Source organism: Antedon mediterranea, chromosome 1, assembly GCF_964355755.1.
Source record: "Antedon mediterranea chromosome 1, ecAntMedi1.1, whole genome shotgun sequence".
Lineage (NCBI taxonomy): Eukaryota > Metazoa > Echinodermata > Crinoidea > Comatulida > Antedonidae > Antedon > Antedon mediterranea.
The window spans coordinates 29927331-29941681 of NC_092670.1; the positions used below are offsets into that span (position 1 = coordinate 29927331).

The 14351-nt window shown below is 33.3% G+C and overlaps 1 protein-coding gene across 2 annotated transcripts in view; it reads left to right on the top strand.

Moving 5' to 3' along the window:
• Nucleotides 1-13180, top strand: part of LOC140063638 (podocan-like) — a 34742-nt gene extending 21562 nt beyond the window's left edge. Inside the window, exons 9-19 of one of the 2 annotated variants that reach the window (XM_072110069.1) lie at nt 866-934; nt 1934-2005; nt 2497-2559; nt 4611-4745; nt 6696-6764; nt 8665-8739; nt 8883-8954; nt 9185-9244; nt 9719-9894; nt 10026-11726; nt 11861-13180. In XM_072110069.1, the coding sequence (XP_071966170.1) occupies nt 866-934; nt 1934-2005; nt 2497-2559; nt 4611-4745; nt 6696-6764; nt 8665-8739; nt 8883-8954; nt 9185-9244; nt 9719-9894; nt 10026-11726; nt 11861-11985 (2617 nt within the window). In that variant the 3' untranslated portion in view covers nt 11986-13180. The remainder of the gene's footprint in view (nt 1-865; nt 935-1933; nt 2006-2496; nt 2560-4610; nt 4746-6695; nt 6765-8664; nt 8740-8882; nt 8955-9184; nt 9245-9718; nt 9895-10025; nt 11727-11860) is intronic. The other variant, XM_072110070.1, reaches the window with a different exon arrangement.
• The last annotated feature ends 1171 nt before the right edge of the window (nt 13181-14351 follow it).

Here is a 14351-nt window from a genome sequence, read left to right on the forward strand (position 1 = left end):
ACATTAATCTTTATTGGCTATAATCTATTTATGTTTATCGGTACATGCTAAGTACTATATGTTTATGCACTTATTAATTTTTGAAATATTCTGAGAAATTTCAAGCTCGGAAGAGACTTTTATCGAATCACTGTCAATAATCAATTGAAAAAATGTGTATTCAACATAGTCAAATTACATTGATTTAAAACTTTGTTTGCCAGTTACCATTACAGTGTTAATTCCGGTGCCGAATTCCAGCAATTAGACTGTGACGGAGCTCGTAACGAAGCATCGTTGCATTGTTGTGTGTGGATATATTTCAGCATCGACTATTTGTGCCAAATGAACGAAATGAATTTATTTTATTCATCAGTAACTACTGTTGTAACTAAATTGTAGTATTTTTTCATTATGTGAAAAAACTGTACCGAAAGTATTTACCACCAGCATACTATTGAGTAAAATTATAGAATTTACGCGTGATTTAGGCCTACTAAAATATGTAAATGTATGTGACATTCACTTAAGGTACAGATCTATATTATATAAATTACGATTTTTTCCGGCCACAAAATATAAAAAATGGTAAAATACACACCGCAGCATGTATGAAATAAATGCTTTTATACTATATACTATAAGCAAATGTTTTAATTGATTTTTTTCAGAATGTGTATTAATTGAAAATCAATTCATTTAAAAATGCTATAAAACAACCTCTAAATGCATTTTGAATTAATATAATGCCAATATCTTTTTAATGTAACTCGATCATATCTATAATTTGTTCATGTGGTGCTCATTGATATTATTCAGTTGATTTTTTTTTGTGACTGGGCCATATTTAAGGCTTCTCTGTTATTTTCTCAATACCCTACCATAGATATCTTGCTAATAACAAACTACGAAGTATCCCATCAAAAGCATTTCAAGGCGGCGACATATTGGTGCTGTAAGTATTATGTACAACAGAAGCAAACATTTCCCATAGATGGACATACTACCTAATGTACGTTTAAACAACCTGTTTTTTGTTGAAAACGAACCCGTTTCTTGAAAGTAATAATAAAGCTTTACCAAATAACCTTAAATTCTTCTTAAGATATGGAGAATGGCCATGTAACTGGATTACAATTACACAAATGTTATTACTTTATGGCATTCAATTACGTTTTTGTCAGGATGTCATTACCTTGCATATGTCTATCTAGTGGGGATCTGATGCCGGGTTATAAAAAAAATTGTGGCTCTTTAAATGGCAAAATTTGATCACGTTCTGCTGAAATTAAGAACCATGTTTTTTGTCAGTAGTGTACAAAACAAAACTGTCAGGTTACATGAATAAGGCTATATAATGTAATTATGCACACACGTGATTTTTTGTCAACATTTTATTTCATATTTTTAATTTTCTACGTAATTGAATTATTAAACTAGATTAATATTATAAAGAATATATTTTAAGCGAAAGACAACCTCTACATATTTGTTATCTAATCTCTAACCACAAGATGTTACTGAAACTCAATAAAAGTGAGTGAGTGGCCGAGCGGTTAAGACAGTGGAACCGTAATCACGTAGCCATAACATCGGCAGGGGTTCGAGGCTCACTCACTCCATGGTTCTGGTGGTAGAACGAGTCTTCTCGGATAAGGACTATAAACCGTAGGTCCAGTGTACACAACTTGCTCGTGTGCACTTTAAAGAACCTAGTACATCTTTCGAGACGAGTAGGGGGTTACCCCGGTGTAGTAGTACATTACAGCCACTGATCACCAACTGGGCCCTCTGGGAGATCAGTCTTTGACTGAAGAGGTCACCCAGTATAAAGATAAAACAAACAAACCGACCGACATATTGAGCTATAGAGTCGTTTATAAAAATAAAGCAATGCTTTAAGCTTAAAAGTAGCTACATCAAGAATATTGTACGTCTGTTTTGTTGTTTTCAGCAAACTTGTAGACAATAATATTAGCTTTATACACAACGACGCTTTCGTCGCATTGGACAGTATTTTTATGCTGTGAGTAATTTTCAGTTATGTTTCAACATGTTTATTTATCAATATTATTACAATTATATTCAAAGTTCAGTTTAGTTTGTTACCTTCCTGAAAATACAAAAACTACAAATTACAAAATATTAATTAAAAAAAATGGAGCATCATTCTCTTACATATAAATCAATGCCACACCGTTGTCTTGTACAAAAATGATAGTGAATATAGCTTAAATAAGTTACCGTGTCAGGGCCTAACTAGCTTTTATTTAAAAAATAATGTGACATGAATTGCAGCTTTGCCTAGTCAGTCTAGATATTGTTTTCAGTATTTACACCTTACATTATTGTTATTTGCAGATTTCGAACTTTCGATTTTAAACATTTAAAACGTGTAACACGGATCTTCTTCACATTAACTAATAATGTTATTTTACTAGAGGAGAAACATTTTGTTTGCTGATTACAATTAACATATTAATTTATAATTATGGTTTTATTTTTAATTGCATGAAGACTCCTTGCTTATAATAGACTTACGGAAATTCCAATATTTCGTGGAAACATATATGGTACACTGTGAGTATTTTATTATTTAGTCTTGTATCTAGACCTACATCATTCAATAATAAACATTATCTATATATAAATTTACGTAAGGGCAAAATTCGGTAAATCGCGCCTTACTTTTAGAATTTTTACTCGATGGTATATAAAGTTGGTTCGTACTTTCGGTACTGATTTTAACCACCTGATGTAACCCTGTTTACTAATTAAATTAAGTTAGATAATTAGTTATTGACGATTAAAACGAATTTAGGTTCAACGATTTACCCAAAATAGGGGTGTTTTCCGATCGTGGTATACACTGTCTAATGGATGTCCATCTTGAAAAATACCCGCCACAAAAATGCGAGGAGGCTTCGCATTTTCCTATCTCCTCCTACGATAATTGTTTTTAATAGCTGAAAACCGGTTGAACAGCTCGAGTACAGTATCATAATGTTGAAGACAGGCCGATTTTCTTTAAAAAATATTATTTTGATAGATTTAATATACGTTTATGCAAATGTATTGTTTTGAAATGAATGGAACATTCCAATCTCTGTTCCACAAGTGTCTATTCCCTCAGGCGTCGTAAAGGCAAGTACTGTATACTCATAACAGAAATTCGATCCATTTTTTTTTTCAATCTGTGCTGCAGAGATTGGATATAGATTTTTTTTAACGGATAATGAGCTAGCGTTTTCATTCGCCGTATATTATGTACAAATCTTTATTATTGCAGTTAAACCACGCACGTGACATCATCACCCTTCCCTCACTGGCATGAGTAGCGTTGTAAAGCCAGTAGAGGATAGGCCTACGGTGCATCACATGCCCTAAACGCAGAACAACTTTGGTGGGTAGGGTTAGGAACCCGTTAGGAACCAACTTAAGTATAATAATAATAATAATAATAAGATTTTTATAGCGCACATACCACTCCAGAGTGCTCAAGGCGTATGAATTGGCTCTAAGAAACAATTGAAAACCATTAGGCCTACTAATTAAGTTGAGTTAGATAATTTAATATTTATTGACGATTAAATCGAATTTATGATTTGCCACGAATAGGGGTGGTTTTCACAAATTGTTTTACATTATATAAACATATTATACACGTCGTAGTGATGTATCGTTACATGTACTATACTATTTCAATCGACTAGGACGGTGATAGTTTTAACAAAGTGTTACATCGCAATGTTCTACTGTGTTTAGTGGTATATTATATGAAAACAATTAATATTTCGTTACTACATGGATAAAGAATATATTTAAAAATTTTTCCTCTTTGCACCCATCCTCTTTCCCATCCCTCAACCCTAATGTTACATACAAAACACAAATTAAGTTTGTTTAAATTTGACTTAAACAATTGGTCTCATTTTGTGACAAGTTTCTCTTTCGGAAGTAATTCCCAGGGTGCTAATTTTAGTTCAGTACATAAATCACAGTATCTATTTATTCGTTCCTGTAAACGACATGTATTATTGTCCTGCGGTACGTGCATTTGAAATCGCCAATTTTTTAACGCTGAAATTATTATGTATTCGAGAACCATCTGTGGGCACGACCTAGATGGTACGCGAGCGAAGCGAGCGTACCATCTAGTCGAAATAATTAATGATACTGAGAAATAAAAAAAAAATGATATTCTTTGTTATTTATAATATCAATCCTGTCTAATTTGTTATCAATCTATCAATAAAAGTTCTTTATTGGGTATTTGTATTTTACATGACCACTGCATGCTAACCCAATGGATAGAGTATCAAATAGACGATCGGTTATACACAAGCCTAGATAATAACTAAATCGGTGTCTTTTATCCTAAAACCATATTGACGAGAATCATTATTTAACTTATTTAGTAAATTAAACATTGTTTATAAGCCCTCGTTTAATTCTCATAAAACTATTATTTAAGTTATGTCGATAAATAATTTATTAACAATTAATGCAATGTCTCTCTTTCTTGAAGTGTAGTAGGCCTATGCATTTACATGTTATTCAAAAGTAATTGTATATCAAAATATTGCTCACTGAAATATTATATAATTATATATAACTATATTTTATTTCAGGGATGTAAGCTGGAACAGTCTGACCTCATTAGAAGACCGTAAAATACCTGCAGTTAAAAATGTTTTTCTCAGCAAAAATAATATTCAAACTATCTCAACAAATATCTTTGCAAATATGTCATCTCTTAACATGTTGTGAGTATATATTAAAAGTAACTACGAAAATATACCTGAGCAACAGCCAAAGTTCTTAGATACGTGAATAAACTTTTCTATAACGGGATGTTTCACGTTCAGATATACATTACGGGTGCTCTCGCGTCAACTATATTATAATAGTTGAGAACATTCGTTCTACTACAATAACTATGGAACGGCGGTGACTGCCAAATTGTTCAATATTATACCAATGAGGCTTTTATGGTATTGTTCAAACTCGATTGGATAGCGACTCTTTAACACTCTCGCCGTATATTCAGAAGCAAAACAAACTAAACAAAACTACACACAGCATTCTCATTTCACCTCAGCCTTACCGTGGTTTTGCATTTTCAAATTAATTTCTATTATACAATACTTGCTTCAAAACAGTTAGCAAAACGCTAAAGCTAAAATTATACATTAAACAAACATCATTATTGAGCACCTTTAAGTCACTACTCAAAACTCATATTTTCTGATATTTTTGGCAGCGCCATGAACAACGACTGTTGGAATGTCGCTATATAGATCGAACGGTTGATTGATTGATTGACTTGGTGATATGCATAAAAGTAATGAGATTTTTAGCACAAAAGGGCAATGCTAGGAAAAGCAGTTCTTATTCCCAGTCATCATGATGGGACAGAGTCTCTATGGCTTCTCACCTGATATTATATAATTTTGTTTGTTAGATTTTAAGATTTATATATATATTTATATGTTATAGTTTATTCCATTCTGTAAGGGGCGGGTTTCCCGCTGTTGAATGAGTTTGAATAAAATAAAAAAAAAAAAATAGTTTTCGTGAAGAAAACTACCATCACATAATAAATAACAAGTCATACTCCTGAAATATCTCCATTCGACAATAATATATCTAGAGGCCAATATCAATACTATAATGACCAAAAAACCACAGTGACCATTACTCCTGTACACCAAGTCTGATTGAGACTCGTTTCCCAGCTAAATGAAACAAGTGACTGATCATTTGGTATCAAAGTATGACGATCAGGAAAGCAATCATAGCTATGTAGAGGCTGTGAATAAGTGTATCCCACAGAAACTAGCAAGAGGCAACTATCGATATGTGTATCAAAGTAAACACAACTAGAAGATCAAGAGAGGAAGAATACACTGTATACAAAGTGGAAACTGCGAAAACTAACAAGAGGCATGTAACGCTCACTCAGACGTTAATATTGGATCTATGTAGAACAGACGGTTTCTGAGAAAAGATCACTTGATTGTAAAAATATGCACAACAAGAAGTTATGGAAACTAATCAAAAGTCTGAGAATGTTGCTGGTTCCAGATTGAAAGATAATGGTAGACTAGTGTCGTGACAGATCATGAAAAGCAAGCCAACATACTTATTATAACCATACATTTATACATAATAAAAGCTTATCTCTGAAATTTATTTACAATTAGGCACGAGTTCTAGTCAACAGAATATTCTAATTCTGCATGTAATATGTTAGAGTTAAGTTTTGAGTACAGATATTTCGTATACTAATTGGTCGTTTCGGTAAAACGGTAAAGGCAGGTGCTCCGGAACAATAACTATACAATCGGTTCAAGGCACTCCTCGATCATCATTGTTCTGGTTGTAGAAAAGTCTTCTCGGATAAGGACTTAAACTAGAGGTTCAGTGTACACATCTGACTCGTGTACGCTGTAAAGAATCCAGTTCATCCTCCGGAAAAAGAGGAACTGGTGGTCCATCTCCGTTGCAAACCTAAAAAATGAGCCGTTTGGTTGAAGGCTTTGACACGATTAGATTAGAAGAAAGTTGTTGTATGTGTCATCCACCGCAGGTTATTTCCCTACATTTACATTTATTAAAACAAATTTAAATTTACAGAAGTATTAATGTTAAAACTATTATATGTTTACAGTTTTGTAGCTTTGAAATCTAACTAAAACATAATTAATTTTCAGATTTCTTGTACACAACAACATTGCATTTATAGAAGATGGAGCGTTCAATGGAACTAATCTTTACTCTCTGTAAGCAAATTTTATGTATTACTTAAACATATATTACGTTTGTTCTCCGTTGTCCAACTGTAACTCAAATAGGCACTATAATGTTTGTGTGGAATACTGTACGTGTATGCATGGATTTTCGTTTATTTTCCACTTCTCAAATGAATTCAAACAGTTTTAACATACCACTATCTTGTTGTCAATTAATCATCGACGCAGATATGCCAATAGAACAATCAGACTGAGCATATGCTATCTACATGGATATGTTTTGTTGTCAAACAAGGCCAACAGCCATTAAGTCGCGTGCTACAATGCATAGTGATACCGGACCGACAGACAAACAGACCGACAGACAGACAGACCGACAGACAGACGGACCGACCGACATAGTGAACTATACTGACCGAAATTACTGAACATGTTTAAAAATGTTGAAATGTTTAAAAACATTTATATTTTTTTTAATTTACACGTGCGTAGCCTGTCACTTTTGACGTGCTCGTATAACGTAATTTCGAGTTGGAAAGTAAGTCAAGAAAACAGAAATCGGGCAAGAAGAGTGCGCAATAACATTTAACGCGCAGTGCGCGCGCAAAAATCTGCGCACTCATGGCAATTTTGTAAACGCTTAAAATTGCCTGAAACGTACTCTTATTTCATCGAAAATAAATTTTGAAAATTTTAAGCGCGCTTACGCATGCGTTACATGCGCTACGCACGTAATTGTATTGCCATATGATGATTTATGCCCTGAAATTTATGAGTACCAAATTTTATTTAATTGTGATTCATGGTTGTTAAGATATGATTACAAACGTGATTTCGTTAAATCGTGCGTAGACCGCGTAATTTTTTATTGCGCACCGTGAAAACATAACCACATCGATTCCTGGCCATAAGGAATATTCTGTGAAAAATTGACTTAGCTAGATTAAACTGATATCAAGATAAGGTCATAAAGCGATAAAACGCATAGTGATACCGGACCGACAGACAGACAGACAGACAGACAGACAGACCGACAGACAGACAGACCGACAGACAGACCGACAGACAGACAAACAGACAGACCGACCGAACGACATAGTGAACTATAGAGTCGCTTCCACGCGACTAAAACTATAACAGTTAATTCGCAACGTTCTATAGAGGGCAGCGTTTGAGACAAGAATTGTTGAGTTTCTCGACGTTTCGATCAATATGATTTGATCGTCCTCAGGAGTAAGAATGCAGAAAGTTCAGGAAATTTGGAATATAAGTGGAAAAGGGTGGGACTGGTGTGAAAGCCAGAAACAATAGCAAGTTCACAGAGTGGGATGTATTGAAACTAGCTATAGAAGAGCATTGTTTCTCATGAACAATAGTGAATGGAAACTAGCTATAGCAGAGCATTGTTTCTGATAGGTTCTAAAAGCAAAGTGATACATGCTAAAAAGAATAGCATTGTCTCCAAGCTGGGTGTGGACTGGCCAAATATAGACCATGTGTCTAGACAGGATTGTGAAATGTACACTGGCCAGAAACTATGGCATTGTTTACTGTCGATGAAGATTCTTTTTGAATAAAGATAGCCAAATGTCACTGATCACATATCTTGATAAACAGTGTTGTGTTGTGTTTAGATGTCAATAGGTTCCCTGGTTCGTCTGGAATGCCAACAAGGAACGGAAGCAATTAGTTCAGCATCTTTCCAATTAACTCGGTGTTGTTGTTTGTGAGAATTTATAATTATTGATGATTTGTCTTGCTCTTCTGTCATGGCCTTGATATTCTTTGAGCCTGGTTTGAAGGTCACGTCCAGTTTCCACAATGCATACCTTTCCACATTCACATGGTATACAGTACACACTGGCTGTGTTTAGATGGGTTGTCCTTGTGTGTTTGAAGACACTGTGACAATTGTTTTTCTAACCTGCAGATTCCTCTATGGTAATAACATTTCCAACATTACGTATAAAACATTGGAAACCAAAGACACAACATTGGAATACATGTGAGATTTTTGTTCTTTGATACTTTTTTAGCCTAGATAATATAAATACTCGATGATACGTACTTTCAATTTCATTTTAATCACAGTTTAATGATTCAAAGCAAGAAATTAAAATAACGAATACAGTTAATATTTTCCCCCAGATATCTATTTGACAATCCAATAAAAGAGATCGGAGAAAATGCTCTATCACATATGAAAGAAAATGGAACAGTGTATGTACATTCGTATATTATTATATTTAGTTTTTAAGTCATAACAATTTACAAAAGATAATGATAATTTCAATATCACCACAATTGAACCGTCATCATCATCCTCGGTATATTTATCAATTTTATTATCATCAATGATCGTCGCAACATTCTCATCAGCATCACCATTACACCATTACAATGTGTTAACAACGTGTTAACTATGCATTAATCATGTTATTTTTATTTAGATATCTCAACTGTTGTGGACTGAAATCGATTCCTTCAAACATCGGGAAATTTATTAACATGTAAGTACACTTAAAATAAAAGATTTGATGTATTGATTTTATTTATATTTTTATGTTACCTTTATTTTTTTATATGTACAAGGTAAGGAGAAAGCTACTGATATCTGGCTATATAATATAACAAATATCACCTTTTATATAAGATTTGAAAAAAATGATATTCTTCGCTTCGTGAAAAAGGTAGTCTTTCGAGAAAAATATGATTCCCTCGTGGATGTCAAATCTGATATTTCACCTCTAAGCAGGTAATATCTGTATAGTACTATACACACAGCCGATTCTGCTACTGTCAAGAGGTATCTATCTATAATATATGTACAGGATTTCTGCAAACAGCAACGTATATAACTTACTTTAGTTTTATAGATAGATACCTCTTGACAGTAGCAGAATCGGGTCCTACACAGAGTAGATATAATTGAATCAATATAATTGCATGTTGGGTAGAATTACAAACTAATTGTTTTTTCCTAGTGTTTGTGTTACAGAAGGTACAGAAATCGAAATAAATGGAATTGAAGAGGAGTTGTTTCGTTATATTGGTAGAGAAATTGGTTTGACATGTAATTCCACGACGAGTAAATGCAGTCCGTGTAAGGAAGGGACATACAGTTTGTATGATAACACCAAATGTGGAAAATGCCCACCAGGTATGGTGCAATATTTATAAAATATAATAATCTCTCTAATTTAGTTATGGCAGTAAATAGTAATAATTAATAGTAAAAGTATATAACAATAAAACAACTACAGGTACTTATAAATGAAAAAAAAATTACAGGTGGTTTCTATCAAGATAAACGAGGAGTAAATGAAAAGGGTGGTTACAAAGAATCCTGTCAACGATGTCCTGTTGGAAGTTTTTCAAATAATGCAGGAGCTGCGTCTATTGCCGGTTGTCAGACTTGTCCATCAGGAACCAAAACCAATAATATTGCCAATCTAAATGCATGTTATTGCCTTGACAATTTCCATCGAACTGATCGATTTGGGCCATGCATGCCCTGCTCGGAGGGTATTAACTGTGAAGGAGGATATCAAAATCTAACAAAAGGTTACTGGTGGTCGTGGAACTTTAATGGTGACTGTAAAGTAGGCAAAGAACAAAATAAAAACAATTGTTTATTGGCTTACACAACATTTGTAACTAAATTAAAAAACGACATGTTTCCTATTACCAACCCAAATCAACTGAAAGATGCTGTATACAAAGGTCCGTTACCAAAAGTATATGCTTGTCCACTAGGCAAAAAAAGTTGTAATATTGGACTAAAATTTAATGACACTTGTGTCGAAGGGTACACTGGTTGGCTTTGTGCTTCATGTGCAAATGGACATTATGAGCTCTTTAACGAATGTCACAAATGTAAAGGGACTGCTGTAACTGTAATTATATTTGTTGGTGTTGCCTTAGCAATAATTGGAATGATTTTACTTATATGGAGAATGCAGGAAAGAAATGCGGATCAAAGACAAACCAGCCTAGATTCATTTGTTACCTATTTAAAAATTTCTATTAATTTTTATCAGGTCTTAGGTATACTATCAGAAGTAACCGAAATTCATTGGCCTAAAAACTTTGAATATGCTGGCAAAATACTTCAATATTTTGACGTCATTAGATATATTAGTATGTTAAGTCCAAGATGTTTACACGACTCTTGGAATGCGTATTCCTCCCTTCATATTGCCATGGCTACACCACTAGTCATACTGTTAACTATGTCTACCATTTACTTCATTTGCTACATCTGGAATAAGTGTCATGGAGCGATAACTGAGAGTTGCATACGTGATAGATGTATTGTTATATCCATGTTGCTCCTTTACCTTACATACGCAAATACATGTGCTGATATATTAGCAGTGGGGCCATGGTCAATTCGTGTATTTAACGTCACAGCAGACGGAAAGGTCAATAAAACAGTACTAACGTCAGACTACTCAATTGATATGGACCAACATGGTGGATCTACATATCAAACTAACAAAACACTTGTTTACGTTGCTTTAATATACATCATTGGTTTTCCATTGGCCATAGTTTTTATGATATACTATAAAAATGTACGTTTTGATCAACATGAAGAAAATCAGAGGAAAGGGTGGATGATTGGAGTAAGGTTCTTTTGTGGACAATACAAGCAAACATTTTGGTTTTGGGAATCTTTTGAGCTGTACAACAAGGCTCTGTTGGCACTCATTGCCAACTTAAAAGATGACGTGTCCTCAAGTTTGTCTTACTCTCTATTTTTTACTGTCATATTTATTGTATTGCATTTGTACCTTCAACCAATGAAAGAGAAGTCAGAGCAGAGATTCCAATTGTTGACTCTTGTCTTTATCGTTGTCAATCTATCTATTGGGGCGATCGTAAACTTGGATCAGAATTTTAATGAAGATGACGTAATTGATTTACTTCACAAGATAACTCCCGTTATCCTAATTATGCTGAACGTGTCTATCATGCTGGTGGTAACAGGTAAGATATCAATTTTATAATTTTTAAATACTGACTGTGTAAATATTGGCATATTAAACCACCATATTTTGTCAACAGCTTTATGAAAAATTGTAGTGTGTAATTAAATTTAAATTAATTTTTCTTATTCTTAGGTGATTTTTTAAAGAAACTCAATAATAACTGCTGTCGCCGAGAGAGTGGTAGGGGTGTATTGCTTCTTCAAATCGACGATGACCCGGACGAATCACAGTTTGAAGAAAATAATATTATAATTTAGCTTCATTAACATTATCGTATATATTTAAATAAATATAATGTATAACATAATGTATAGTATACTGTACGTTAATCTATTCTATTTAAAACTAGATGATAACAGAAATAGAGAATATTTGTTTACATGTAAGTGTTACATTTGTTATAACTAACTAACATTTACATATTTAAGTTGAATAACATTTTCTTAGAATTATTCTAGAATGGAAAGTGTCTAGAACGCTTATATTACCATTGAAATTAATGTTATGAAATATAAAAATGTAGAATATCGATAAGTAATCACAGTTGAAATTAAAATGTTATTGTAAACAAGAATATCAATAAATGTAAAAATGAGAAAAACAAAAAAATGTTGATATAAATGGTAACAATTATTATATACAATAATATAATGTTATTGGGTATGTGAACTATTCCGCCATGCCACACGGAGGATGTTGAAGAATTTGAACAATGCTATGGAAGCTCCAACAGTTTATTGGTTAGGACGTGTGCGTAGCCAGCAGAATGTTGGGCGGCGGCTTTCTCCAATTCTCATATTATTTCCTCATCTTTATCGTTTAAAAATTAAATAATAATCTTTACAACAATTCCAAATTTGAATAATACCATGAAATCCTGCCTTGCATACAAGATTTTATTGAAATAATAATAATTATGATGACATTAATGATTTTATTTTTAAATGAAATAATGTTTCAAATATATAAAAAATAGGTTTGTATTAGTAAGAGCTGTACTGTACTAATATACTGTTTGTTTAAAATATGCATACAGTTACTAGGGTACTAGGACTACATACAATTTTTATATAAATACTTTATCTAAAAATAATGTTGTTCTCTTACTCTTTGCCACCCATAAATGCAGGAAGAGCCACTTAAAAAAGTGTTTGCTTACGCTGTTGGTAATCCTGTCGGCCTTTGTGGAGAGGCGGAGAGGAATATCCTTCTATCTATTTTAGGTACTCTAATTATATATTTTTAAACACAATGGCAAAATAAATAAAATTAAAATTAAATGATTTGCCTTATTTTTTCAAATGAGTAGGTTTAAGTTTTAATTAAATAATTTGCATATTTAAGTCTTTATTTTGTTACGTTTATAAAACCTTTTTTTTCAAGAGCATGCAGTAATGCAGCTGAAGGTTGTAGTCAAACCGAAACATCTTTCTATTAAAGCTTTCGTTACTTTAAAAACATGTGTTGCTTTTCTTGATTTCTGTGTAAATTTACGTGCCTTTAGTTCAGTTTAGTTCCAGTAATTTACCGTTATGTTTTCCAGGAAATATGTATATATTTACGTTCATTAAGAGCGAAAATAGCTGTTTTTCCACTAGACGAATAATTTATTCGCGCAAATCGAAAGCGTCAGCTTATACGCATGCGTATTTATGCTCCCATCTTCTAAATTCCTCTCTGCGACGAATTCTAGTTCATTAAGTCTCAGCTTCAGTGAGATTGGTAGTTCGAATTGTTTCTATTTTTTGCGGAGCTAAAAATTGCGCACCCAATCAAAGGTCAGGAAATGAGCTTTGTACACCCATACGAAGCGAAACGCTGAGTAGACACGGGATGAACATGAAAATCACAACATTCGCTCTGTTAGTGGAAAGGAAAGCGCGATTTTATTCATGCGAAACGACGTTGGATTTGCGGGAACAAATTAGCCTAGTACTCTAGTAGCTAGATCAACTTTCGTATGCACTTTGAGGTCCAGAGAATTTGACTTCAGAAATTGGTTTAGGATGGTCAGACAATCATTATTGGCTTGGTTACACATTTTGAAAATGTGGCGAAAGGTCAAAAAGTCAGGGTGAAAGTTATCAAACTAAACACCAATAGGTCCTTAAATCTCGACAACCACTGGTCACAGCGGGGTAATTTTGATCTCAAATTGATCAGAAGGTATACATTTATATTTAGTCTAATGGGACATTTTAGTCAAAAATGACCGAAAATGCCATTTCTGACCTTTGACCCACACCCCAGGGCATGTATGTATCTCCGTAAATACTGATCGTAGACACTTGAATTTGGTCTTAAATTGTTTGAAATAAACATTTTGTTATTTGTTGCACATTTTTAAAAATGTTACAAAAGGTCAAAGGGTCTGGGTCAAGGGTTATATGAACAAATATAAATAGCAAGTCAATTTTGGTCTCAAAATGTTCAGAAGGCATGCTTTCATATTTAATCTAATGGGACATTTTAGTCAAACATTATCAGAAATGCCATTTCTGACCTTTGACCCAAATATCATGGCATCTTCATATCTTTGTAAGTACTGGTCGTAGAAACTTAAATTTGGTATAAAATTGAACGAATTTAACAAAATAAAAATTGTTGTTGTTGTTTCAAATCT